Raw genomic sequence first — 26,305 nt, 5'->3', positions numbered from 1 at the left:
ACTATGTCCTCAGGCACACGACAGATACCATCTCCTCCAAAGGTCTCACAATAGGCAGAAGATCTGGTCGTCAAAGTCAGAGGTGGTTGACCGACCTCGGCTATGTGGACGACATTGCACTGATTGCTGAACACATTCTGCTCAAGGGCTGTTCTCACTATGAAGACTGATGTCACAGCTGTCTATGGAATGGATGGTTGGGTGATCAAAGAAACGGAGGAATTCAAATATATTGGATCATATGTAGTCAGTAGCAGAAAGGACATGCTGACAAGGAAAGGACAGGCCTGGGGTGCTAGTAATAAGCTACATCGTATATGGCAGTCAGACATCTCAAGAGCTACCAAGATCAAACTGTTCAAAGCCTGTGTGGAAAGCATCCTTCTTTATGGTGCCGAAACATGGACAATGAATAAGGAGTTTTGGGATGGTCTTGACGGAACATACACAAGACTCCTCATGCATGTCCAAAACATCTCATGGAAGGACCATCCCATTAAAGCTCAGATTTATGGAGGCATCATTCCTCCCATCACAGTTGTTGTAGCACAAAGACTGTTTTGCTGGACACTGCCAGAGCAAAAGACCAGGTCATTTCGGATATTCTTCTGTGGAGACTACCCTGCCCATCGAGAGGAACAAGACCTCTCACATTTCCAGATGTTCTGAGTAGAGACCACAGGACTGGCTGTGAATAAACTTGGTGTGGCAATGAGCAACAGAGACCAGTGGAAGCAGCTTGTGTCGCAGATCGAGGGCTCTATCTCTGGGTCCTGTTCACAAGTGAGGGCAGGACTGGAAATGAGATTAGCCGGATAATCGGAGCAGCAGGGGCGGTATTGCAGTCACTGTACCGCACTATTGTGACAAAAAGAGCAATCTTTGTTCCTACTCTCAACTATGGTCATGCAGTGTGGGTCATGACTTACTTAAGACTTAGTTCCTCCCGTTCCTATTGGAACATTGGGCGACGAGTCCCCTCCATTTGCTCCGGTCTCTGGCAACCCTTCTTGCTCCGCGCCAGCTGACTCATCTGGCTTAGGTCTTCTTTGGCAGTCTGTCTCCATGTCTTCTTTGGCCTCCCTCTCTTCCTCTTTCCACCTTCTGGCATCCAGTCCATTGCCACACTTGCTGGTCTCTCTTGGCAGTCGTCTTGCCCAGCCATTCTCCTTCTCCTTTCAGTGACGATGTCAGACAGTGGTGCTACACCTGCCCTTCTCATCACCTCCTCGTTGGGGATGTGGTCTCTCCATGAGATCCTCAGGATGGATCCGAGGCATCGTCAGTGGAAGACATCCAACTTGTTGGTGATGCTGGCTGTCTTCATCCACGTCTCACAGGCGTAGGTTGCTGTTGGGATGACAACTGACCTACAGTATAGAGGCGTAGCTTGGTAGCCGTAGTGAAGGCTTTAGACAACCAAATGTTGCAGAGCCGTTGGAACACTCCTGCAGCTTTGCCGATTCCGACGTTTTTCTCCACGTCTCCTGTACTTGAGATGTTACTTCCAAGATAGGTGAAGTTATCAATGTACTCTATGTTGTGTTGGCCTAGGGTGAGTGGTGGAAGGTGTTGGTCTTGGTATTTTCTTGGCTTATCCGTAAAGCAACCTTTTCTCCATGCTCATGTAGATTGTTTGGTCATCTCTTGGAGTGCATGCTGGGTATGACTTATTTCGTGTAACGTCAGAGGTCCAACTCGGTGTCGTGGAGCCATGCCGGCATCTCTGGTCCCAGGTCAAAGAGGCTGGCTTCCGAGGTCTGTATAAGGGGTAGGTGTTGATATGGTCGGCGGTCTGCTCAGGGTCACCGCACTGGCATGGCGCACTGTCCGCCAATCCCCACTTCTGCATTGATGCGCCCAATCTCAGTTAGTAAGCGGTTCAGTGTAGTCCATTGCTGGTGAGATAGGTCATCTTCTCCTACAGCACCATCTCCTGGTTCCCAGATGTAACGATGCATGCAGGAGGGCCCGGCTGACTCCCACACTGGAGATGTCCTCAGAGGTGGAGTTGAGCATCGCTTGTGCTGCCTTGTTGTAGAGGTGGTGGGACTTGAGTCTGCTTGGAGGCGCTGGAGTTGTTGTGGTGATGTGCAGGATGTGCCAGTCATGCTTTTGAGCTTTCCTGGCCAGGATGAGGGTGGTAGCCTCCAGTCGGAGGCCGGCCGGCGCTATTACCGCAAGGACTGGCAAGAGGAACACAGGGGTGGGCTTCAGGCATCCCGTCATAATTGCCACTTCGACCTTTCTCGCATGAGGGCTTCTGCTCCAGACTGGGGCGCAGTATTCTGCTGCAGAGAAGACCAGGGTTTGGGTGGAACACGCACCATCTTAGCGGAGTATGACTTATCAGAGCCTGGGTCAAGTCTGGGTGGCTGGCATGTTCCTTAGGGTGAGAAGTTCATTCGAGGACTCCGAGAAGAGTCGCTGCTTCTTCACTTGGATCTCTGGTGGAGCCGTTGCCCCCACGACCGACCCGACTACGGAGAAGCAGTTGAAGATGGATGGACGGACCTTTGTGGTGGTAGGTGTCAGTCTGATGCCTCGGTAGTCGTCTGCTTTCGAGGGGTCTCCAGCTTTAGGCACCGGGATGACGTTCGGTCGAGATCAGTTCTTGAAGATTATCGGGGGAATGCCATCCAGCCCAGCATTTTTGCCCTCTCTTCTTACTGTGGATTCAGTCCTGGCCAAGCTCGATGTGCAGGTTCTGGAGGGATGCTGGTATATTTTCCTCATATATCAATCTTCTTTTATGAGCAGTCTAAGTAGCATGACCGTACGGTTCTTCATTAGCAATAGTGGTTAGTAGTCAAGATCTGCAGCATCATCTTCTGTTGAAGTAGTATGTATTCTGTCACTTAATATATAGCTTCAACCTATAGGCTCTGTAACCTTGAGAGAAAGAAAGAGAAATATGCTCATTATTAGCAAATTGTTGTTCTCACTGTAAATTGTTCTGGATTAAGGGCATCTGTTAAATGCCTAAATTGTAAATTGTACATTGTTGATAAAATAATAAAAGTATATACACATACCTTGCTGTGTGTGTATATATTTAATATTATTGAATCAACAATGTACAATTTAGGCATTTAGCAGATGCCCTTAATCCAAATATTATAGGTTATATAGTTACCTTGTTGCCATGATGGGACTCCAATGAATTATGGGAAATTAAATGAAATTCGTAGATTGTCTTGAAGAAATTAAATTCGTCAATTGTTTCATTGAATGAAACACATGCACACACGCACACATACGTGCACGCACGCGTGCATTAACATCCACACCACCACAAGGTCCTAATAGCTACGGAGCTGCACTAATTAAGATCTGTTCATTTATGTCGCTAGAAGAGTGACACAAATTCAACGTTTGCCACCTGAAAAGTACTACGAAAGGGGGTTAAAATCAAACAGAAACTACAACATTTGGCCAACCTGGCGGGAAGGAAAGTACAAGATAGGGAAAACATTTGGCCAACCTGGCGGGAAGGAAATACAACCTTGGGAAGGAAACACAAGATATTCAACAGTTGGTACTTTGAAGAGATGTGATCTGAAACCGAAAACTAGAGAAGAGAGAAAACTAGCCTGAAAACCGAGGTACGGGAGGCCGGGTAGCCGAGCACAGTGGGCGGGGGTCGCACGAGGGACCGCTGGGCACAACCCGGTTGCTGCACCACCCGGTTCCTCCACAACCCGCCTGCCCATTATGCCCGATTATTGATCCCAGATTCAACCCATACCCCGGGGAGAACTACACTATAGCTGACATAGATCCAGCGTCGTCCAGTTTGTAGATTTAACGTTGTCAACGTCGGGCCCCAAATATCAACATGCTCGTAGATTACACGTCGCGTCGGGCCAATCAAAAACAGATTCAACACACACACGGCACACACATGCGCGCGCACACACAGACACACACACCCCCCCCCCACACACACACACACACACACACACACACCCACCCACCCACACCCTTAGGCCCATCACAATTACATCATAAGTATTTGTGATAATCTCAATACTTTTGGGATAATAGTCATAATCGTTCCCATGTCGGAAAGTAGTGGAAGTAGCAGATCTAGGAGCTCAAAACTGTTTTGATCTCGTCGAACTGCTACTTTCACAATTCTTGTATTCTTTTTTTTGTAATTTAAATAATTTATTAATACTTGTGACGGGCCTAATGTACCTCAATGCACCCAGGCTCCAGGGGTACATTTGGGGATTCCAGACAACATAGCGCGCCCACTATCGTTGCCCGGCCGGGGAGACCCTTGAGTCTCGACCCTTCACCCCGACGTCCCAAGATCACCGTCCTGGCGGGGAGACCCTCGAGCCAGCCCCCGGCGTCCCAAGCTCACTGTCCTGGCGGGGAGACCCTCGCGTCTCGACCCTACCCCTGGCGTTCCCAAGGAGCATTCCAGACATCAAGGGCAGCAGGCATCATATCCTTTAAAAAATGTAAAAAAAATAAACAATGTTTTTTTAAGTGTTAGACATGACTCCCCATGTCCCCCATATATGGGGACCAGGTTGGCGGAGGGTGTGTAGAGCCCAGGATCACATTAGAGAATTGACACAGGGGTGAAAAATGGGTTACAAAATTGTGGGATAAAAACAATTATATTAAAAAAAAAAAATTACTACACGCCTGTCGGCCACCAGCCTACTTGAGAACGATGCAACTTGGGAACCTAATAATACCCGTTGTCAACTTGTCATAGCACCCGTTTTAACTATCTGTCTGTGTCCCTTTTGTGCCCATACTGTGTATGGAGATTTGTTTGTCTGCCTGTGCCTGTGCAAACAGTGAAAAGTGGACTGGTTAAGTAAACAATTGGCAGGTGTAGGGTTGCCATGGCAATCATTTGGCTGAGGCAGAGGCTGGAAATTGCACAGGTGAGGGGACTTGGGCTCATTAGGTCCACTGGCAGAGCCTGACCAGTGCCTTGTCGTGTTAATGGACAACGGTGTATGCCACCGACTCAAGGCCGGGCACTGCACTCCCTGTGGGAGTGTGGAACGCGGTTCTCGAGTTACGTGCATCTCACACACACACACACACACACACACACACACACACACCACACACCACACACACACACACACACCGCCCCCCCCCCCCCCCCCCCCCCCCCCCCAACTTGGGAACCTAATAATACCCGGTCAATTTGCCATAGCACCCATTTTAACGGTCTGTCTGTGTCCCTGTGGAGATCTCTTTATCCGTCTGTCTGCCTGTGTGTGAAGAGTGCAAACAGACTGTGAAAAGTGGACTGGTTAAGTAATCAATTGGCAGGTGTGGGGTTGCCATGGCAATCAATTGGCTGAGGCAGAGGCTGGAAATTGCACAGGTGAGGGGACTGATTAGGCCCACTGGCAGAGCCTGACCAGGTGTGCTATGACAAGTTGAAAATAGCCGATCTACAATCTCACAACTAGGCATGCCACGGTATGAGATTGTACAGTACGGTACGGTGCCGGTATTGAAAACCTATACCTCGGTATTTATATTAAAAAAAAAAAAAAAAAAAAAAAAACAATTGCCCCTGCCCCCCCCCCCCCCCCCCACCTATGTCTAGTGACTACCCCCACCTCCTTATAAGCCCTTCTTTGTTACCCAACCTGTAGGCCTACATATCTTATTTTTTTATTTTATGATAATTTGACCGAATGGAAAAGTGATCCCTTTGGACATGTGTTTGACTGTACCCTATACTGATTACATTTCTGCAAATAAAGTATTCAATCAATGAATCAATAGCTATTCCCCACTGTATTTCACTGTACTATGGCTCCCCCTAATGGCCATTTTGTACCCTGCACGCTGGAGCAGAGGTAGTCTGCGAATGCTCACAACTGCGTGCCTCTGTGTTGACAGTTCACTTCACACTTTTAGTTTAGTACATGTGGAAATATGGAATATACAATTGGATCTGGGTGTCTTTCAGCAACACTAACTCAAAGGTAGGAAGCAACTTTTCAATCTACTGCAGCTGTGTGGTGAAAATAAATGTTTTGCCTTAGTCTGGGAGTGGAGTTGCACTGCATGCGCGCAGCATGCGCCGCCCACCAACGCTGTATTAAAATACCGTAAGCTCGGAAATCTCACGGTATCAACACCGTGGCTGTTCCTGTCGCGGTATTACCGAAATTCGGTAAACCGCGGCATGCCTACTCACAACAGCTCGCAGTGCAAGGTATTGCCACTGCAATGCTGTAGCTACAAAAAATACAATCTTTCTAACAGCAATGATGAATACTATTTAAAAGTATTTATAAGCAGTGTTGGAATAAATACTCTCATTTCTGACTTGGACAACTTTAGTTCTTTTCAACCAAGGTTCATGTTTTAGGTTGTGATTAGAGAAAGTAAAAGATGAGTGTTAATTTGTTTATTTTAATTTGCTGCTTTCTTTCGTTTTAGCGATTTTAGCCGTTTTTGACAGGGGGGCGGGGGCATTCGAACAGCGCTAAATACATTATTTTTTTTACAAAATGTTATGACGATTTCTTTAATAATATTTACTATAGTCCTACTAGACCCCAGGAAATTACATCTGGCCACAGAAGATCACGGGATCAACTGAATGTGAAGGAGGATACTGGGGGGCTGCCATACTGTGTGTCGTAGACTCAATATGTTTTTTGATTGATTGATTGAAGAATTTATTAACAGTTTGCAGAATTACAGTACATTTCAAGCACAAACTCAATACAAAGGCTGTTAACTGTGAGTGGACGACCCAATTAAGCATTACACTTGTTTCCAATAGGGTCCACCATGTTCAAATCATCAAAACATTTAGAGACGTACAAATAGACACTTCTATAGACAGAACAGGAATTCATCATAAAGGAGGTAAAAAGGGAAAAGAAATATATACAGTGAGGGGAAAAAAGGGGGGGGCGGGGGGGGGGGGATTCAGATTTTACGGGGGCCAGTTTCGAATTGCAGCCATCCGTAGGTGCCCTTTGAGAGCGGTTTTGAAGGAGTCAAGGGATTTGCATGTCTTAATGACAGTTGGTAGGGCGTTCCACATTTTGGTGGCATAGGAGCGAAAATAATTTAGTCCCTTGTTTGTGCCGAATCTGGGTTGTACATGGTTCGTTGCACTCCCTCTGGTGTTGTGGGTGTGGACTTCGTTAACATTAAGGAAGTATCTAGACAGGTACATGGGTATCTTGGTGGTGTATCGAATCTTGTGGACCAGACCCATTGCAAGATGCTGTACTCTGTCGTCGACCCTAAGCCATTCCAGCCTGTCGAAGTGGGCAGGGGTGAGGTGGGTTCGGGGGGCTAGATCAAGTAGGAGCCTGACCAGTTTGTTTTGGGAAGTCTGGAGCCTGGTTTTAACCCTTAGAAGGTGAAAGACGCCAATTGGCGTCTTCATCAGAATTCCGTAAATGATCAATGACGCCAATTGGCGTCTTCAGAGTTTTTGATTAATCTAAACATATTAATATGCTCCGAAGCGCTGTTTAAATTCCTGAGCTTATATTCCAACTACATTACCCAGAAAACCCGTGTCACGTGACACACGTGTACGTGTTGCCATTGGAAGCTGGTCCCACCCCCTGTAAACAGTGGGGGCAGAGGGAGTCTTCATAGTTTATTGTTTTGCCTGTTTTGCCGTCTCGCCCGAGCGATTTTCTAGCAGAAAAAGTTGAAAGCAGTACTATTTATTTGAGCGAGTTTTGTGGTAGTAGTATTGATCCATACGCGTCCCAGTCGCCTTCTCCAGGCGGAGTAGCCCTGGTCCAGTGCTTACAGCGAGACTCGCTGCTCCCTCCCTCCTTTTTTCATTGTCTCCCCATCGTCGTCCGATGAGCTATACCGGGAAACCATTGAAGAAGACGATCAACCCGGAATGTTTTGAGGTAATCTTATTGTAGAAAATGCCCTTCTATAGTGATCAGAAATCATAAGATGATCGCTACAAATAGATGCTTGGATAATTACTACTACTAGTCAGATCATGACGCCAGAATGACTCACCACGATGGCCCCCAGCCATTAGCCAGCACCAAAGGTGCTGGCTAATGGGGGGGTTGGTGCATTGGTGCTGGCTAATGGCTGGAGGGGGGGTTGGTGTCGATCGGTTGGTTGGTGCAGTACAAATGTATCGTAGCAGGCATGCACGCATGGCAGTACAAGTATTTTATATTGTAGCGTGCCTTATAGGCGATCTGATCTTTAGAGTAATGTTCGCTCCTTTTATTTACTGTCTACAAAGACGGAGAACAAACATGCATCGTTTACTGAAGCAACGCGTGGTTATGATGACCTTGCTACAAGGATCGGAGGGGGGACGGGGAGTGAAGCTAACAGTAGCGTATTATATAAGATCTGTATGACGTTTCATTGACGTCTGAGCTTGCATGATAATCGCATTCATTGTATATTGTATACAATCATGATTGTACATTGTTTAGTGTGTCTCCGTGTGATGATGATGATGACGATGATGTCAGATAGCCTACGCCCCCCCCCCACCCACCCAACTGGCTATTGGCCGGGCTGCCTACAGCTAAATGTTTATTTTTATATATTTAGAACTGGCATCAGATGAGGAGGAGGATGATGATGATGATGATGATGATGATGAAGACGAAGAGTCAAGACTGCGATGGAGTTCTCCGACACTGAACCGGATGCATTCATTCATTTCAGTTGTTGTTTTTTTTAAATTTAGCCTACACACACACACACACACACACCGTCAAGAACAACTGGAATGCAGTGGTTTGGGGACACTGGGGAGTTTGGGGACAACTGTTTTGTATGTAGGCCTATTTATTTTCTGTAATATTTATTATAATTGTATTATGTTAGTAGTCATAAAAAATAAAAGACGCTTTTACAATGAGTTAGACCTGTCATGGCTATTTTGTTCACTATTCTGAGGTTTATGGTTTGACTAAGCGAGTTTCAACTGTGATTTACTCTGTAACGGTAGATGGTAAGAACCCAATTCTTTGTTATAATACAGTATACATTCAAGTCTATATTTTGATACATATCATGGGCACAAAGTCATATCAAAACAATGTCCTTGGATGTGTTTTTTATCAAAACAAAACAGGTTTTTGAGATACATGCATGAATAGACAAGGTACTGGTAAGACTATGTAAACATGGTATATATCAAAATGTGCGTTAGAATGTCTAATTTTACCCCAAAAAAGAATTGAGTTTATATGATGTTCCATTTCAGAGCTAGGGGGACTTTTAGCTGGATAGGTCAGATTGATCATGACTGACCATGCTATTTATAGATGGCAAAATATCTACAGTGGTACATGTGAGAAACTTTTTATTTTATTTTAATTGAACTAGACAACTCACCCTTTAAAATGAGATATTGCATGGCTATGTACGCCCAGCAGAAAAAAAGTTATTTAGAAAATAAAACTTCAACCGGGCATAACTTTTTTTGTTGTCCTAGAAACACTACCCAGTGTAAATGCAGGCTCTTTTAAATGGCTTCCAACACAAAAACTAAACATTTTATCAACTCAGTTCATTTTTTTCCTGGAAGCAGACAAGCCAAGCTTTCTCTGAAGGTCTTTCGTTGTCACACATTCACAACAGAGAATTTTCAATAAATCATTCAAAAACGCCATTCTGCCATAGAGAAGTCTAAAAACTATATAGAAATCCTTGAAACTCTCAAAGAGTTAAGGGCCTTTGAGGTGCTGTGGTACCAGGAGGTGCATGCATAGTCAAAGAAACCCTGTACAAGGGCTCCTGTTAAGGTCTTCAAGGTGTTTTTGTTGACCAGTGAGGAGATCCTGTAGAGGAATCTTGTTCTATGGTTGACTTTTTTGATTACGTTGGTGGCCATTTTATCACCGGAAAGATTAGCCTCCAGGATGGAACCTAGGTAGGTAATTTCATCTTTACGTGTGATAACATTGTCACCCACTCTAACCAAGAAGCCATTTGCCTTGCTGAGATTACTAATAGAGCCAAAGAGAATGGATTCAGTTTTTCCCAGGTGTAAAGATAGTTTGTTATCAGCGAGCCAGGTGCAGATTCTACCGAGTTCAGAGCTGAGGGCATTTTCAACCTGCAATTTGTCCCTGTCCGAGACCAGCAGTGCTGAGTCATCTGCGAACAGGAACAAGTTGCAGTCACAAGCTGAAGTCATGTCGTTTGCATATATTAGGAACAGTAGAGGCCCTAGTATGCTTCCTTGTGGAACGCCACAGCTCACTGGGAGGGGGGGGGGGGGACAGTGTTCCGTTCACTTCCACCATCTGTTCTCTCCCCTCCAGGTAGGATTGCATCCAGCTCACTGATGTGCTATCGAAACCAATTGCTTTTAGCTTGTTAACCAGTATGGAGTGGTTCACGGTGTCAAAAGCCTTTTGGAGGTCCAGCATGACCATGCCGCAGTATTTGCCAGCGTCCACCTCTTGTTTGATGTGGTCGCTCAAATAGAGAAGGCATGTGTCAGTGGAGTGGATTGTCAGTTTGTCACCTCACCCTTGACATTCAACAGATCCCGTGATCTTTTGTGGCCAGGTGTAATTGTATGGGGTCTAGAAGGACTATAGTAAAAAAAAAAAATCGCTATAACATTGTAAAAAATACATATTTAGCCCCGTGTTCGAATGGTCCCCGCCGCCCATGTGAAAAATAGGTAAAATCACTAAAACGAAAGAAAGCAGCAAATGAAAGAAAATGTACACTCATCTTTTGCTTTTTCTAAGAACCTAAAACATGAACCTTGGTTGAAAAAAACTAAAGTTGTCCTTTAAGTAAAAGTATCAATACTGCTGTATAGAAATACTCTGTTACATGTAAAAGTCCAGAATTTAAAATGTACTTAAGGAAGAAGTACAAAAGAATTGGTTTTAAAAATGGACATAAAGTACCAAAAGTAGAAAGTAGTCATTCTGCAGAATGTCCCATTACAAGTTTTCAAATGTGAGCTTGTAGATCGGCTACTTTTGTATACATGTATACAGAACTGAAGTGGTTAATGCATGTTTTGTAATACATATAAAAAAGAATCTGCAAAGTAACTAGTAACAAATGTTTTCAAAGCATGAGGTCAGTCCGCTGCCCCCCCCCCCCAGGTTGGCAGAGGAAGTGCTACCAGGATTACATTATAGATAATTGACAGTTTGACACTGGGTGAAAAAATGGGTTACAAAATCGTGGGATAAAAAATTGAGGAAAAAAAAACAAATGTTTTCAAATAAATGTAGTGGATGTAAAAGTATAATGGAAGTAAAAAATATTGGGGGAAAAATTTTAAATGCAAATACCTCAAAATTTAAGGAACGACCAAAGTACTCAAATTCCCTTGAAAACTGTTTTTAACATTGTAACACCATTGTAACAACATTGTAGTAACCTTGCAATAACATTGTAACACTAACACTGTGCAAAAAGCATGGAATACGGATGTGTATATTACAGGAAACTCCCGTTAAACTTTCCAACAAACTCCGGTAAACTCCCGAATTCTACCATCACACCTGTATTGTATATTACCGTATATGAACTGTATATGCCTGCTAAACTTTAGGTTTACGGGCAAATCTAGTGCCCATAATTGCCCGTTAACTCCTCCTTTCACGCATGTGACATTGTTGCTAATGACATTGTAACACTGTAATATCATCATTGTAACCACTGCGTGAAAAGAGGAGTTAACGGGCAATTATGGGCACTAGATTTGCCCGTAAACCTAAAGTTTAGCAGGCATATACAGTAATATACGGTAATATATGGGGGTGATGGTACAATTCCTGAGTTTACCGGAGTTTGTTGGTAAGTTTAACGGGAGTTTCCTGTAATATACACACAACCGTATTCCATGCTTTTTGCGCAGTGAACACTTGTAACACTGTAACATCATTGTAACATTGTAATAACACTCACCGGTCTGCCGGATCCAAAGACCGGGGAGAGGCAGGGAGCCAAATCTGTACCTCTCCCCCACCGCCATCGTTCTGAGGAGGGTTCCAGACAAGAGCACCAGGCATCATTTTCCTTTAAAAATAAAACAAAAAAAGGATTAGACCTGAGGACAATTCTACAAATGCATTCTAAATCCTGACAATTTTCTGAAAAACCTCACCTTTCTATGTCAGTGGTAAGGACCCCCAAAAATATATGAAATTGACGGCCGACCCCCATCTGAAAATATGCTGTTCCAGGGGACCCCCCCAGAAGCAAAGATTTGAGTTAAAAACGTTCGCTCTGAAAGAATATATTCAAAGAGTTGTGCCACATTTTCACACATAACTACAAGCTCAATAAAAAAGGCAGGATACAACAATTTGTTTTGTTTTTCTTACAAATTATTTGATCGGCCCAAAACATTGTGTTTGTCATGATTTGTGACAACCCGAGTTGGCTTTGTCCGCAGCATAAAAGTCTTTAAATAAATACTTTTTGAAAAGTCTATGAGGAAAATGAACGGGGAATTCTTTTCCGGGTCTCTCGTCGTCATGAAAGGGGACGGGACTGCAACGCTCTATAAGGGTCCATTAGGGTACCAACTCTCCATCATTTAGCTGGGGACCACCTGGAACCCTCTCAAGGACCACTGGTGGTCCCCGGACCACTGATTGAGAACCAGTGGTACTGATTTAGATTATTACTACAAAACATATCAACCACATTAAGCACTATATACACTTCGGCCATTTGAAAATTGCTGATCTACAAGCATGTGATGTGATCTGCCATTTTCAAAATATTTGTACACAATTTATACATTTGAAAACTTGTTAGTGTTAGTAAAAGAAAAAAGGCGTTGTGTAATACAATCAGATAGGACTTTTCTGTTTGGATGAATGGGCTGCCTATGGGAAGTTGCACCTTGCCATTAACTTATATGGTAAGATGGCTCTGGTCTGTATATGGTCCATAGGAGTGGTTGCACCACTCAAAAAGACAAAACACCATGAACACCCCTCTACAGTGCTTTGGCACCTTCCCAATCAACAGGATTGCCAACAACACTGCAGATGAGACAGGCCAGTGACCTACAAATAATTTAGCTTCCGCACAGTGTCAATAAATTAACACATTAAAAAACATTAGTTCTCTTGTGTGTTGTTACTTAAACATGGTCTATATGTTGTGCACAAGGAAACATGCAACACAACACGACTTAACAGTCACTTCCAATCCAGCTGGTGATGTCATTTGACTCGAGTCAGGTGTGTGTGTGTGTGTGTGTGTGTGTGTGTGTGTGTGTGTCCAATCCAAATCACAATGTTGCACATTAAGCAATATAAACTGTGGACCCATGGGGGGAAGATTTGTATGAAATGCATACAAATAGCAGATCTACAAGCTGTCCAACATGTCCAAATAGCAGCTTTATCAAGGAACATCAAAGTGAAATTACACGCAGGCAATTCCATCAATTCCTTTAATGATAATTAAGCAGTTAATTAGCTAAGCTACCTTACAGGTGGTCACCAGCTAAATGAATGATGGAGTTTGTAAATTGTAACCAAATGGACCCTTATTAGATCTTTAACTCTTGAGATAGTAGAATGAAAACAAATGGACCCGTCAGAGTAAAATTATTGTTAGCCTAAATATCTGCATTAGGCTAATTAAAATAATACCAGAAGTCTACACAATAGATGTAAAATAATTGTCATTTTGATCAACGTTTGCCTGTTATCTCTCCTAATGGTAGCAACATCAATACAGAATGGAATTGTGGACAAAATATTTTATAGAAGAGTATATTTGTTAGTTTCTAAATGTTCTGATGAATTGAAAATGGTGGACCCTGTAGTAAACAAGTGTAATGCTGTATCAGTGTGTCGTCCAGACCACAGTAACAGTCTTTGTATTGAGTTGTGCTTTCATGTGAATTGTACCCATTGATGTCATCAAATGGTGGTCCATGGCTCCTCAAATGCCGAATAAATAGGCTTGATATTAAAAGGGTTGAAAACCACTGAGCTAAATGAGCCAACACCTGCAAACACTCACCTGAGTTTGATAGGCTGCAGAGTGGACAGTGAGGACTTCTGTTTCCACTGCAGCTTCTTGTAGAAGCTTTTTTGTTTAGTTTTTCACCAGCCTGGTAAAAACACTGACGAGTCTAGTCTACTCTACTCGATGTCCATGTCAATTAAATGTTACATTACGAGTTATTCATTAAAACAAACGGCTTGTTGTAACAAACACTATAGCAGCGTGTTGGGTGGGGTTGGCGTGTGTGCGGTTACTGTTTTTTACCAGAAGCTGGCGTGGTGCGACCTGAGGACTTAAATTCATGCACATGCGCATCCCCGCCGTGCACCACAGCTCAAGGAACCCCCCCCCAACCCCCAGATCACCAGACAGTCCCAGCACGCACCTACACGCGCACGCACACACAAACACGCACGCACGCACTCACGCACACGCACACACACCATTTTTTTATGTATTTATTTATTAATTCATTCATTACTTTCATGACAGCAAGACTGAATGACGTTACAGTACATATGGCTGCATTGAAGTGTATGATTCAACTTTTCATGGTTTATATTAAAAGTCATCATATAAGCTATAAACAGTGGAATATCTATATAATGAAACTATGCATATACTATATAGTGCTATGTCTACATAACATTATATCTAAGTTAGATACTACTTTGAACTACACTTTGAACTATAATTGTCTGAATTGTAAAAAATAAAGCTTGATTGATTTACTTTTATTGGCACAATAAAGCCCTTGTACTGTTGAAGTCCTCATCCTGCGTTTGGGTGGGTCCAATTCCTCACTCACCTTATTATACGTTTCATGTTACTGTATTAAACTGTATCAAAAGGAATTAATTTAAACGATGCCTGAAAGCACCAAGTAGGCGAGACACCCATTATTACGCTTTGATTGATTGATTGAAAATTTTATTAACAGTTTGCAGAATTACAGTACATTTCAAGCACAAACTCAATACAAAGGCTGTTAACTGTGAGTGGACGACCCAATTAAGCATTACACTTGTTTACAACAGGGTCCACCATGTTCAATTCATCAAAACATTTAGAGACGTACAAATAGACACTTCTATATAGACAAAGAACAACGCTAACAACGCTAACTATTCAAAGTAAAAGAAAAGAAAATGACAGGTTCAAAAGCCTAGGTGTGGAGGAACACGTGATTGATTGTCTTGCAGCAATAATACGAAAAACACTATCTGGTTTAATTATGATTTAGAAACAAGAGTTTCTTCTCAAATTGCAGAGCTTTAAGTCAGTGAGTGGACGGTCAGTGGCTCAGGGAGAACGGCCGGATGGCAACCGTGAGGTTCCCGGGCTCGAGTTATAGTGTCGAAGTGTCCTTGAGCAAGACCTCTGAACCCCTGGTTGCTCCCGATTGTGCAGGTTGGTGCTTTGCATGGTTTCCTCCGCCATCGGTGTATGAATGTGTGGGTGAATGTATGCATCTAATGTAAAGCATAACACATATAATGTCCCATGTTCTACACACAACACATGTACGAGGAGACAACACTTTGTCTTAATCTTAATTTATTTTTAACAAGGTACAAACATTATATTAATATTAACAAACATTATGAATGTAAGTGTTGTCAGATGACAAGTCAATGGACTTTACATCATTAAGAAGCATTCAGGTCCATTTAGAAAACAATGTTCTTTGGATGGTTCTTACTGGCCCACCCATAATGGTTTTAAATGGTTTACCAAATGGTTGGATGGATCCTATTGGCTCATCCTTAACACTTATACCGCCATAAGCCTATCTCACAGAATTTCCCCGCCCCCCTAAATACGCCCCCTTTCGGGGTTAGTGGTGATAGCGTGACGTCACTCCATGTTAACAGAGGTAATTTAAGAAGTCTACAACTTTTGTTTTCTCAAGGTAAGGTTTGTTCTATCTGTTCGACCTGATTTACCATCTTGTTTGCTTCATAATAATATTGGTCTGTCACATTTTTACATTAGAAAATGTACTTAGATTCTCCAGAGAAAAAAACGTGTAAATGCTCATGTTAAAGACACCACTATTTACCGGAAGTGGGCGTGGAAAGCGGGCTGTGAGATAGGCCTATTGGCCGAGATCTACATCAATTAAAGCTCATTATTTAATAATGGACCAATACCAACTTCTAAAAAACAACAATAACAACAGTCAACATTAATGCAGTTACATATAGTACACCATTTATCAACATCGGGTCCAGGGACCACCGGGGGTCCAAACGGACCCTTTTGGGTCTGTAACTCTGAGCGTGTACAAATGGAACCAAATGGACCTTTACGGGTCTCCATCTTGTCTCTTTCTGTCATAGTGACATTGCCCTGCATCAGATCATGTGTCCCCCTATCCAAATCAGGTTCTCCAATAGCCTCATCAGGACGGTGATTATTGATATTAAAACCGATCGCATCGATCCACAGGCTGTGTCTGTTACGCAACATTCTTATTTTCCGGTGGGACGTCATCGAAAATGTTCCCCTCCATTTTAGCAGACGAGACCGAAAGTCTTAAAACGTGAATAACTATTGATCTAAATCATTCCGTCCAATAAGGGCCTTTCTCGGCCCCACCCCTCTCCCATTTGTTTATATTGTGTTTAGGATCCAGGATGGCCGCAGCACCAGGAGGGGGTGGGGCGGAGGTGAGCGGGCAGGGTCGACATATGCCCTTACTGGGCTGCATTCAAGACACTTGCCTTGTGTCTGACACCTGACTTGTGTCTGAACACAGCTTTGATGGATGTGTTCTGCCCCCTCCACAGTGTGGTGTCCCAGACCATGGACTATAGTCCATGCTTTGTGATTTTCATCTTTTCAGACTATAGCCCATGGTCTGAGCGATTTTCGACTTTTTTTCAAATCCTCAAAAATGATGAACAGCACGCTATAGCATGCCGCCCGAGACCTTGGAGCTTTGCCCGTTTAAAGTTTGCATTTTCAGTTTAGTGTTATAGCGCTACCCTTTGGCCAATGGTCGTGGGCTTCGCGGCCTCACCATTTCGCATAGCGCTCTACCATATTGCCAAGTTTCACGAACAGTCCCTTCGGGCTTGGTCCCTAAATAAATAGACTTGGTAACCTAACTGTAGGGAGTACACACACAGTAAAGAACCTGGGGGTTATCATATATGAAAAGGCAACACAATGAGCAGAAAATAAAAACTTATCAACCATGCAAATACAAATTGAGGGCACTGCAGGGAACCAGATTGTTTACGGCTCTAGCAGTGATTTTCAACCAGGCTACGGTCCCACATTTAATGGCATTTCTATCTCTGGGACCCTAATTTGTATTGAAAAATCAATGTTGTAACTCAGAGAGTGTACCATATGTACACTCTCTGAGTTACAAACCCATAGGGGTTGGTTCCTAACTATCATTTAGCTGGGGACCCCCTGGAACTCCCTCAAGGACCCCTAGTGGTCCCCAGACCCCACTTTTGGAACCACTCCTCTACAACAGCAGTGCCTGGTTTTCAACCCTTTTCATATTATCAAGTCCCATTATTTATTCGGCATTTGAGCCACGGACCACCAAAAATTAAGAATATTTAGTTTTACACACTATTATGTTCTTATTTTCATTGAATAGCACCCAGTTACTGAATGTCAAGTCTCCACGTTTTCTTCAGAATATGTATTACAATTTACTAGTCTATGACACATTAGAAGTCCACTAGCTAGTACTAGTGTCTCACTACAGAACACACCCATGTGTCCAGAAAAACAAGGTCTAATCATGTCACCATGCCCTCATCATAGAACAGCAGCAGGATTTTCAGACTCTTTCATGTCACCATGCAGACAGACCCACATCGTAGCCTATACGTAGCCTAACACCAGTGCGGCAGTGCCGCTATTCCAAAGCAACCTCAGGTAAAAAAAAAAATCAGCAGTGGTATAATATTTGTGGGTGCATGGGTAGATCTGGTTGAGCCGGTCATTTTGAAAGTAGCTCTCAAGTCAAAAAAGTGTGGGCACCCCTGCCGAGTATATTAATAACAGTGGTATGTGACTGTGTGCAGGGGCAGGCTGATCTATTGACATATTAGATCATACATGGGCAACTGGCGGCCCGGGGTCATGCAAACATGACCCGCTGTTATTACTTCAGTCTAAATTAGTAGCTCATTGCTTCAACAAGAGTATAATTAAAGGCATTTGAAATTACATAAATATGTTCATTTTCAGGATTCCAATTAAAAAAATAGCAAAAAATTATTCAAGATTTCAATTCGAATATAGCAAAAATAGCAGATCTACAGCTTGTAGATCTGCTATTTTTGCTACAACAGCAATGTGGCCCTCTGGAGTGAGTGTGGAAACAGTGGCCCTCTCCATCGTCAAAGTTGCACACTCCTGCATTAGATCCTATGGTCAGGTAGGACACTTAGTGGCCGAGAGAAGGTATTGCACTAAACTCAATCCAAATTAGCTCCAACTTCAAAAGACGTGTGGAGAACCTGGGATAGAATCCCAGGTAGGACATGAATGTTATGTAATGCAGCATATTCTGGCCCTACTCAGAATATGGTTCAATTTCCTTATAGGGAAGGGCTGTAGGATTATTTGCATAGATTAAAGCGAAATAAAATCTCCAGTGAAAATGTGTGACTAAATCCTGTGTGAAAAATTATTAAAGTGATTTAAAATTTGTATGAAATGTGTTGCAGACACATTGACAGCTTGTAGATGGGCAATTTCAGCATGCTTCCATAGAAGACACTATATGCTGGCACGTGAGAAATAAAATCCATGGGATTTATGCAAGACCATTTCAGAGATGCCAACCTTGAGATATTCCCATGAGTACCACACGGTGTATCTGAGCCTGCGCTCAGGGGGGTCCCTGAAATCAAATTTAGACAGCCAAGCTGTTATTTGCTAGGCTGATATTGATATCGCAACACTGAACATCAGGAATTTGACACATCACATGGGCTTGCAGCTACAGTACACACAGCAGAGATTCCATACAATTAGGATTTGTATTCAATTTATTAGAAAAAAGAAAGAAAGGGAATCCAACAGTGCAGCAAGGAATGCCGTCTGTCTCACAGCAGTTGATGAATCTCAAATGCCGGGTCAACAGAAGATGAATGACCAAAAGAACCGGCTAAAGAGTCCGTATAACTGAGATCTTTAAACAGTTGGGAAGTGGAGATGAACATCGTGTCGCATGCAAGCAGGATTCCTGCCATTGCCCGACAGGAACTCAACATGTTAAGACACAATTTACTGAAAACTTTTAAGGAACCTAAACCAAACTCGATAGAAAACAAAAACGGTGCAGACTAATAATCTTTCACAACAGGCCCAGCTGGTACTCGGTCATCCTGTGAGGGTCTCCCATTGCCTCGCTCAGAGTAGGATCTGAAAGACAAATGAAAAGCAGCCACTCTTAAAAACACACAAACCCCAAACCAATGTTGTTTTCATTTATTATTTCCATTTCATTTCAACGTCACGTTTTCTATTTCAGTTTAGCGTCACCTACCATCAGCTCCCAGTATTATAGTATATAGTATAGCACACCTAAGTGCTACTCACGTACACACCAAGTTGGCAGTGCCGGATGAAACATTGTGGCCCAAAAGGTGGAAACCAGACAAATCTACCACAGGAAAAATAAAATCCCTGAGGAGATTGGGTCTGGCACTCCTCAGTTTGAATTACAGTGCATTTCGCTCACTCAAGAGCTGTGGGTGACCAATCAGAGCCCACTATTCAATGTGAGAATGTTTTGCTATGATGTTGGAATCCGTTTGCAACCGCCCCTTGGAAATAAAGCTTCCCCCCAGAAGTTCCAGACTAATATCTACGTAGTGATGTTATTCTCAATTTCCAGAGTAATATCTACGCAGTAATATTAGTCTGGCATAGCTCAATCAGACAACACTACGCCTTGGTATTAGTCTGGCGTGGCTCAGTCAGACGACACTACGCCATGGCAAACTCACCGTTGAAGATGTCCTCAAAACCAATGCTCTCGTCGGTGCCTCGGAGTGTGTCCAGAGCCAGGTTGGAACTCTGCAAGAATGGCAACCGCTGGATCTAGAGACAGACACACACACACACAGGAAAATGCAGAAGTGAAGATGAGACTGTCGTACATGCACCCCATTAGACGTCGCGACACGGTGTGAACGTGTGAATATGATATTTTCACCAAATGTTTTTCTCTCGTTTTATTTTCATGTATTACGAAAAGCCTGGAACAGGAATGATAGGGTTCACTTGTGTGGTTGGTTAAGGTCGTTAAGTAAGTAGCCTCATGTGGCACATTAAGAAGACCATCTCCTGTTGTGTGGGCAAGTACATCCCCCCCTGGACATGACACAAAAGAGAACTTCAAGTTGCGATGTATTGCTGTACTTAAATATATTTTGATGAGAAATATTTTTTATGGAATATATTACATTGGGTAATGTTTTAGTGATGGATTGACAAAAGTTTAGTGTTCTAGGGTTAGGTTAAATTCCACCGATTGAGGTTATTTATTTAGGCGTACCTGTCTGGCTGCCCTGAATTCCATCTGTAGCTTGAGTGGAGCATGGATACCCTGGATGTTTCGAACTGTGGCAAAATTCAACTTGTCCTGGTTGACCAGAAACTGAAAACAAAAAATAAATAAAAATACAAATTATTGTAAGAGGATTTACAAACGGTTTGTTTTATTACATTCACAACATTATCAGTATGGTATTCTATTTATAGTGACTCATAGGAATAGATTATGTGACAACCAGGTATAGTCTGGTGACCACCGGAGAGACGGGTGACAGCCGGAATGTAGACGGCACCCCGGGAGCAGTATAGGTTAGCGCCCCAGCCTGCATCCTCCGTGAGGAGGAAGCCCAAAAACCTTCGATGAGGCCTTTAGGAGGGCCATTCGAGGCCGCAAATGGAGCCTGCAGTACTACCGTTGCCCAGCGGTGGAGCCTGCAAAACCATTGCGGCTCAAGAATCCACCACTCCTGAATGAAGTGTCTGGTGCTGGGAGTCTGGTGCATCGCACAGGTCCTCGCGGTACTCCTGGTGAGAGCAGGAGTGGACCTGGTGAGAGACGTAGGAGGGGCCCGGACAGGAGGCAACCCACAGAGCCTAGTCCCTCCACATGCCAGAATTGTACCTCTCAGTCCCGGCATAGTAGTTCCGGAGTGGTTCTAACGGATTGTGCGGTCCCGTCTTTCCCTAGTGGGTCTGATCGAGGGTAGCTACTGGGACGTAAGACCCGGCTGGGTCACTCGAGTGAGGGGTATGATGTTTGCGAGACCCGAAACCCTGATGACCTTGGGATACATCACTGAGGATACGTCCCAGTTGCATCCATGCGATGTATTTTCGTTCTCAGCGTGGCTATGATTCAGGATGCTCATCTTGCAATACTATTTTTATATGAAAGTCCATTATGAGTATGCAGCATCATAACTACATCTGACGTTTATAACAAACCAAAACGTTTAAAAATCAGTTGAAAATTGAACAGGTTATTGTTATATTTAACCCATTTTGGGCAGGAACCCCTTTTGGTGTTTTAAGCATTATGTTATGCTTTAGCCATCTTTGAATCTTTAAATATATAGTCTTTCAGAGAGAACGTTTTTTACTCAAATCTTTGCTTCGGGGGGGTCCCTGGAACTACATATTTTCAGATGGGGGGGTCCGCGGCCAAATACAGATAATTCTGGGGTCCTTGACATGAAAATGGTTGAGCACCTCTGACATAGAAACATACTGTAGGTTTTTCAGAAAACTGTCAGGATTTAGAAGACATTTGTAGAATCGTCCTCGTCTAAATGGGTTAAAAAGCACATGCATCATAGACACAATGTTATGAGTGAGCAAACTGACAGTAGAAAGTTGGCCGCCATTCTGGCAACGTTGCCCTCCATTGGCAGCATTGGCAGCAGCATGAATACAAAGCAGTAAATGGAGCAAGCTTGACCAGCTCATAACAAACATTATTTATGAACCATTGAGACCCGTGTCATATAATCGGTTCAGGCATATAAAAGAAGACATATCACAGTTTGTTTTCTAATCACTTGCTTTTCGGTACATCATTTTATTTGAGGATTTAAACAGCAGCAGGTATCGTTTCTGTTCCGGGGGTATCGCGAGATTTGGCTGCCAGACAGGAAACGGTGGACAGTCTTGCGATACTTGGCACATTCAGAAACTTACTTTTTGCTCTTTAGATACCTCTATAATATTACACAGTGTACACATCGAAAAGCAACACAGCAGACAATAATGTGTTATATGTCTTCTGTTTTTTGCCAGAAGCGATTACTTTACAAAAGATCTCAGTCATTCAGAAATATTGTTTGTGTAGCTCAAGTTCATGAGCTGGTCACTGAGCTCTCATTGACTCCAGTGCATTCTGCCGAACTTCCGGGTGCAGTCTGGCTCCCATGGTGCGACGAATCTGCCGTCTGGAATTGCGTGATAGCGAAAATGACGTTGGTGACTCTACCTCCATTTCATATACCTTGCAGCAGCGCAGGCGAGTGATCTAGCCTTTATATGAATATGGTTGAGGCCTGAGGGTTAGATTTAGTGATTATGAGACAGACATCAAAAGTGAGAATGCTTACATTCTTCTCTGACAGCTCCAAGGGGTGAGAGGGAAGGAGTTCATTCTTTACACTGGTGAACCTGGAGGACAGAGACACACACACACACACCACATGTCAGTTCAGAAGGGGACACGGTGGCGAAGTCAGTAGCGATGGCATCCCCTCACAGCTAGAAGGTCCGTGGGCGTGTTCCGCTGGGGACGCTGTGAGCATGTTCTCTACTCCGCGTCATCAGTGCCATATCCTATGTGGGTTGGCAAAAAGGCATTTCTGTGTGGAGTTTGGAAGTTATTCCTGTGTGCCCTAGGGTAGGTACCCTGACAAAAAACATGCAGTAATCCTGGTCTCTAAACACATTGCATACATTGCTGTGTACATATTACTTGATTCATCTATTCCCTGTACATTGAAATAGTCCTGGTTTATCTTAAGATGTTAGGACGTTAGTAGTGTAGTGTTTTCCTGTTTTCATTTCTCTTGGACATTTCTCTACAAAAGAGAAATGTCCTTTTGCACACCTTCTAAGACAGGTGCGTAGGCACAAGCAACCAGTGCAACATGAGAAAAATGTAAGTCCTGCACTATCTTTAACAGTAATTTATTTGACTACAACATTTTGGTCCCAACGACCATCATCCCTCTGACTCTCTTGCTCTTACCTGTACATCTCTTGTGCTTAATTGGTAAATAAAATGGTAAATGGTGCATTTATACAGTGCCTTTATCCAAGGCGCTTTACATAGATTGTGCATTACATTCACCCATTCACCCATTCACCGATTGCGGCGGAAGCCATGCAAGGTACCAACCAGCACATCGGGAGCAATTTGGGGTTCAGTGTCTTGCCCAAGGACACTTGAGCCACAGTCGGTAATTCTTACCCATGTTGCTGCTATGCCATTAATTTACCTCTGGGGATCAATAAGGGTTTAGCATATCGTATCTTCCCCTTGCACTGTTGAAATATAAAATGTGAAACACTGGATTTTTCATATTGTTGCCTTAACAAAGGCCTTTATATGATGTTGGAGAATTCAATGTATTGTCTAGCCCTCCCCACAATGTTGGATACGTTGGTTACTAGTAAACTACTTTCATTATAAAACAGCACAGATGTCTCAATTATTGCCCCGATCACAATTGGCATAAACACCGTCTCATATCTGGACTGTACAAATTAGTCTCCAACTACATGTGGTTTTGGGGGACTTGGAGCTTTATGTTTTTTATTTTTGAAAATATTTTTGAAATAATGATGAATGCAAAAAAAAAAAAATGTAGGAAACGAAAAATGAAGACAAATAAAGACAACGTGTCTGCGACCCATAAATTGGTCCCGACCCAGTGATTGGGAAACAGTGACCTATAGCAACCACACAAATTACCCAGGATGCTAGTATGGCTAATGTCTCACCCGCTACGCAGCGTGTCCTGAACACCGTAAGCAGCATGTGGACCAAAGCCTGTCACTGGTACGCTGTCCTTCTGCTGGGAGTGGAGGCCAAGAGATTCCTGAGAACGAAAAAAACAAAATGTATGCAGAAAATTCAAGCTCAAGTCAATCCTTTCTATTCCTAGGAAGGTGAAATCTAAATACTGCTCGTAAAATGATTTACTGCTCAGCTCACAACTAACTAATTCATTAGTTATCCTGACAGTTGCATGGTTGCAGAGAACTAAATTACATTGAGCATGTTTGTGAAGTGAACACAGGTTGGCTCATTCCAGTGGAGGGAGGGAGGTCTCCTTCATATTTGGATGCACTCTAGTTGAGACTCTGAGTAAGTGGGTTGCAGTGGCTTAATGACGGCATCAGCCCAACAATGAGGTGTCAGTCTATCCTCTTTTCAATGCAGTGGAGTAGACTAGAACAGGGTTTCTCAACCTGGGGGTCGCAACCTCTCGCAGCCGGGGGGTCCCCAAATTATTTTGGGGGGGTTCCCCAAATTATAAAAAATAAAAATAAATAGAGTTTACAAAGTACAGTACACTTTCCTTAATGATTTTATCTGGTTTCAGTATTTATTTATGATGTATTTTCTCTATTATTAAGGTTATTGTTTGTAGCAGACAATTTGTATTTGTGGTGGGGGTCAAGAGACATGGCCAAAGCATTTTCAGGGGTCCCCAGCCAAAAACGTTGAGAAACCCTGGACTAGACCCCTGGGAGGTAGATTGCTGAGTTTGAGCGCCACATCTACGGTCAGTCAGCTCCCACCTGCGATTTGGACCTGCTCAACTCGACATAGTAAACTAATTAACAGAATGGTGCTCAGATGTGGCCAGCCAGTCATCATGTTGTGCGTCAGTCATTTATGTCAGTATTCCATTTGCCTGTATCTCCTCCTGTCTGTCTGTCTGTCCTTCTATTTCTCTCCCCGACACGGCGGAGGCAGATGGCCGCCCACCCTCGAGTCAGGTTCTACTTGACATTTATTCCTAAATAAGAGGGAGTTTTTCATTACGACTGTCGCAATAATTTCTTGCTCTGTCTGGGTGGGATCTCTCGGTTTTTTGCTCTACATAAAGTGTCTTGAGAGAGACAACTCGTGATTTGACACTTGAATCGAATTGATAGATAGATAGATAGATAGATAGATAGATAGATACTTCTGTGGCAGTGTGCAGAATAAAATTTACATTGATCTTCCCAGAGGTTTGCGAGATTACCTCTAGTCTACTCTGGACAAACGGTCCCGGGGACAGACCTTCTATAGCAGGTGCCAAACATTTATTTTCTCCTTGTTCAGGGCTTTAAATGTCCATGCAATGGGGTTATTATAGCTCAGTGGTAGAGCATTTGACTGAGAGATCCCACTCCCCTGGTTCGAATCAAATCCATTTGATGTTGAAGTATTCCTCATTTAAATGGTTGCTTAAAGCTAAGCTGTTGTGCTGTAACCATTCTACACTGCTGGGAAATGTAGTTGACCAGGCTAGAAGCTTAGCAACAGCTCAGATAACTGCCAAACAAACACAGAATGAATGAATGAATGACACGATCATGAATGAATCCAAGTTATACCGGTAAAAATTTATGTAAAGTACACATTGCATAATTCTGTAAACAACAGTTCTAAGGATTTTACCAAGTATAAGGACTTTGTTGTCTATTAGCGTTAGCAACGCGGCTAACGAGTGACTAATCACATTTATAGTGCCGATAAGTACAGAGCAGCACACAGCACCAAAAACATACATCAACCACAAAATAAGATATGGATATATATACATATACCCTGCACTATAACCCATGTAAACATGCTTATTAATGATGTTTTATATGATAATAAACTGTTGTTAAAAAATAGAAATGTTAACCTACCATGTTTGATGCTTAGTTCGCTTTTGGTGTTTTACACTTCCGGTGCGGCTGTGTGACGTAATCCGAGTCCGACCTTCCTGTTTACAATATATTACAATAAAATAAAATACAATAATGATATTCTATTGTTCATACTATACCCTCTTTGGTATGTTTTAATAATAATGTGCTTTTATTACACCCCCCCAAAAAATAAACGAATGAATAAAATAATTATATAATTGGACGTATGCGTGACGTGTCCGTTAGTCGGCTGACGCAGTTATAAATAGGGTTGAATGTCTGCCGTTGTCGTGTCGGGGGTATAGCTCAGTGGTAGAGCATTTGACTGCAGATCAAGAGGTCCCCGGTTCAAATCCGGGTGCCCCCTTTTTTTTGTTTAGTTACATTT

At 43.1% G+C, this 26,305-nt stretch overlaps 1 protein-coding gene across 1 annotated transcript; it reads right to left on the bottom strand.

Annotated features, from left to right (window-relative positions):
* Positions 1–18,981: 18,981 nt before the first annotated feature.
* pomp (proteasome maturation protein) lies at positions 18,982–25,979 on the bottom strand. The gene is made up of 6 exons (XM_079489628.1): positions 25,915–25,979; positions 24,004–24,101; positions 22,608–22,668; positions 20,519–20,620; positions 19,968–20,061; positions 18,982–19,380 (listed from the first exon to the last, which is right to left on the bottom strand). The coding sequence occupies exons 1-6, from the start codon at positions 25,915–25,917 to the stop codon at positions 19,313–19,315; spliced, it is 426 nt and encodes a 141-aa protein (XP_079345754.1). The 5' UTR covers positions 25,918–25,979; the 3' UTR covers positions 18,982–19,312.
* Between the last annotated feature and the right edge of the window lie 326 nt (positions 25,980–26,305).

This window comes from Electrona antarctica, assembly GCF_951216825.1.
Source record: "Electrona antarctica genome assembly, chromosome: 20".
NCBI classification, from domain to species: Eukaryota; Metazoa; Chordata; class Actinopteri; order Myctophiformes; family Myctophidae; genus Electrona; species Electrona antarctica.
This window is presented reverse-complemented; position numbering and strand designations above follow the sequence as displayed.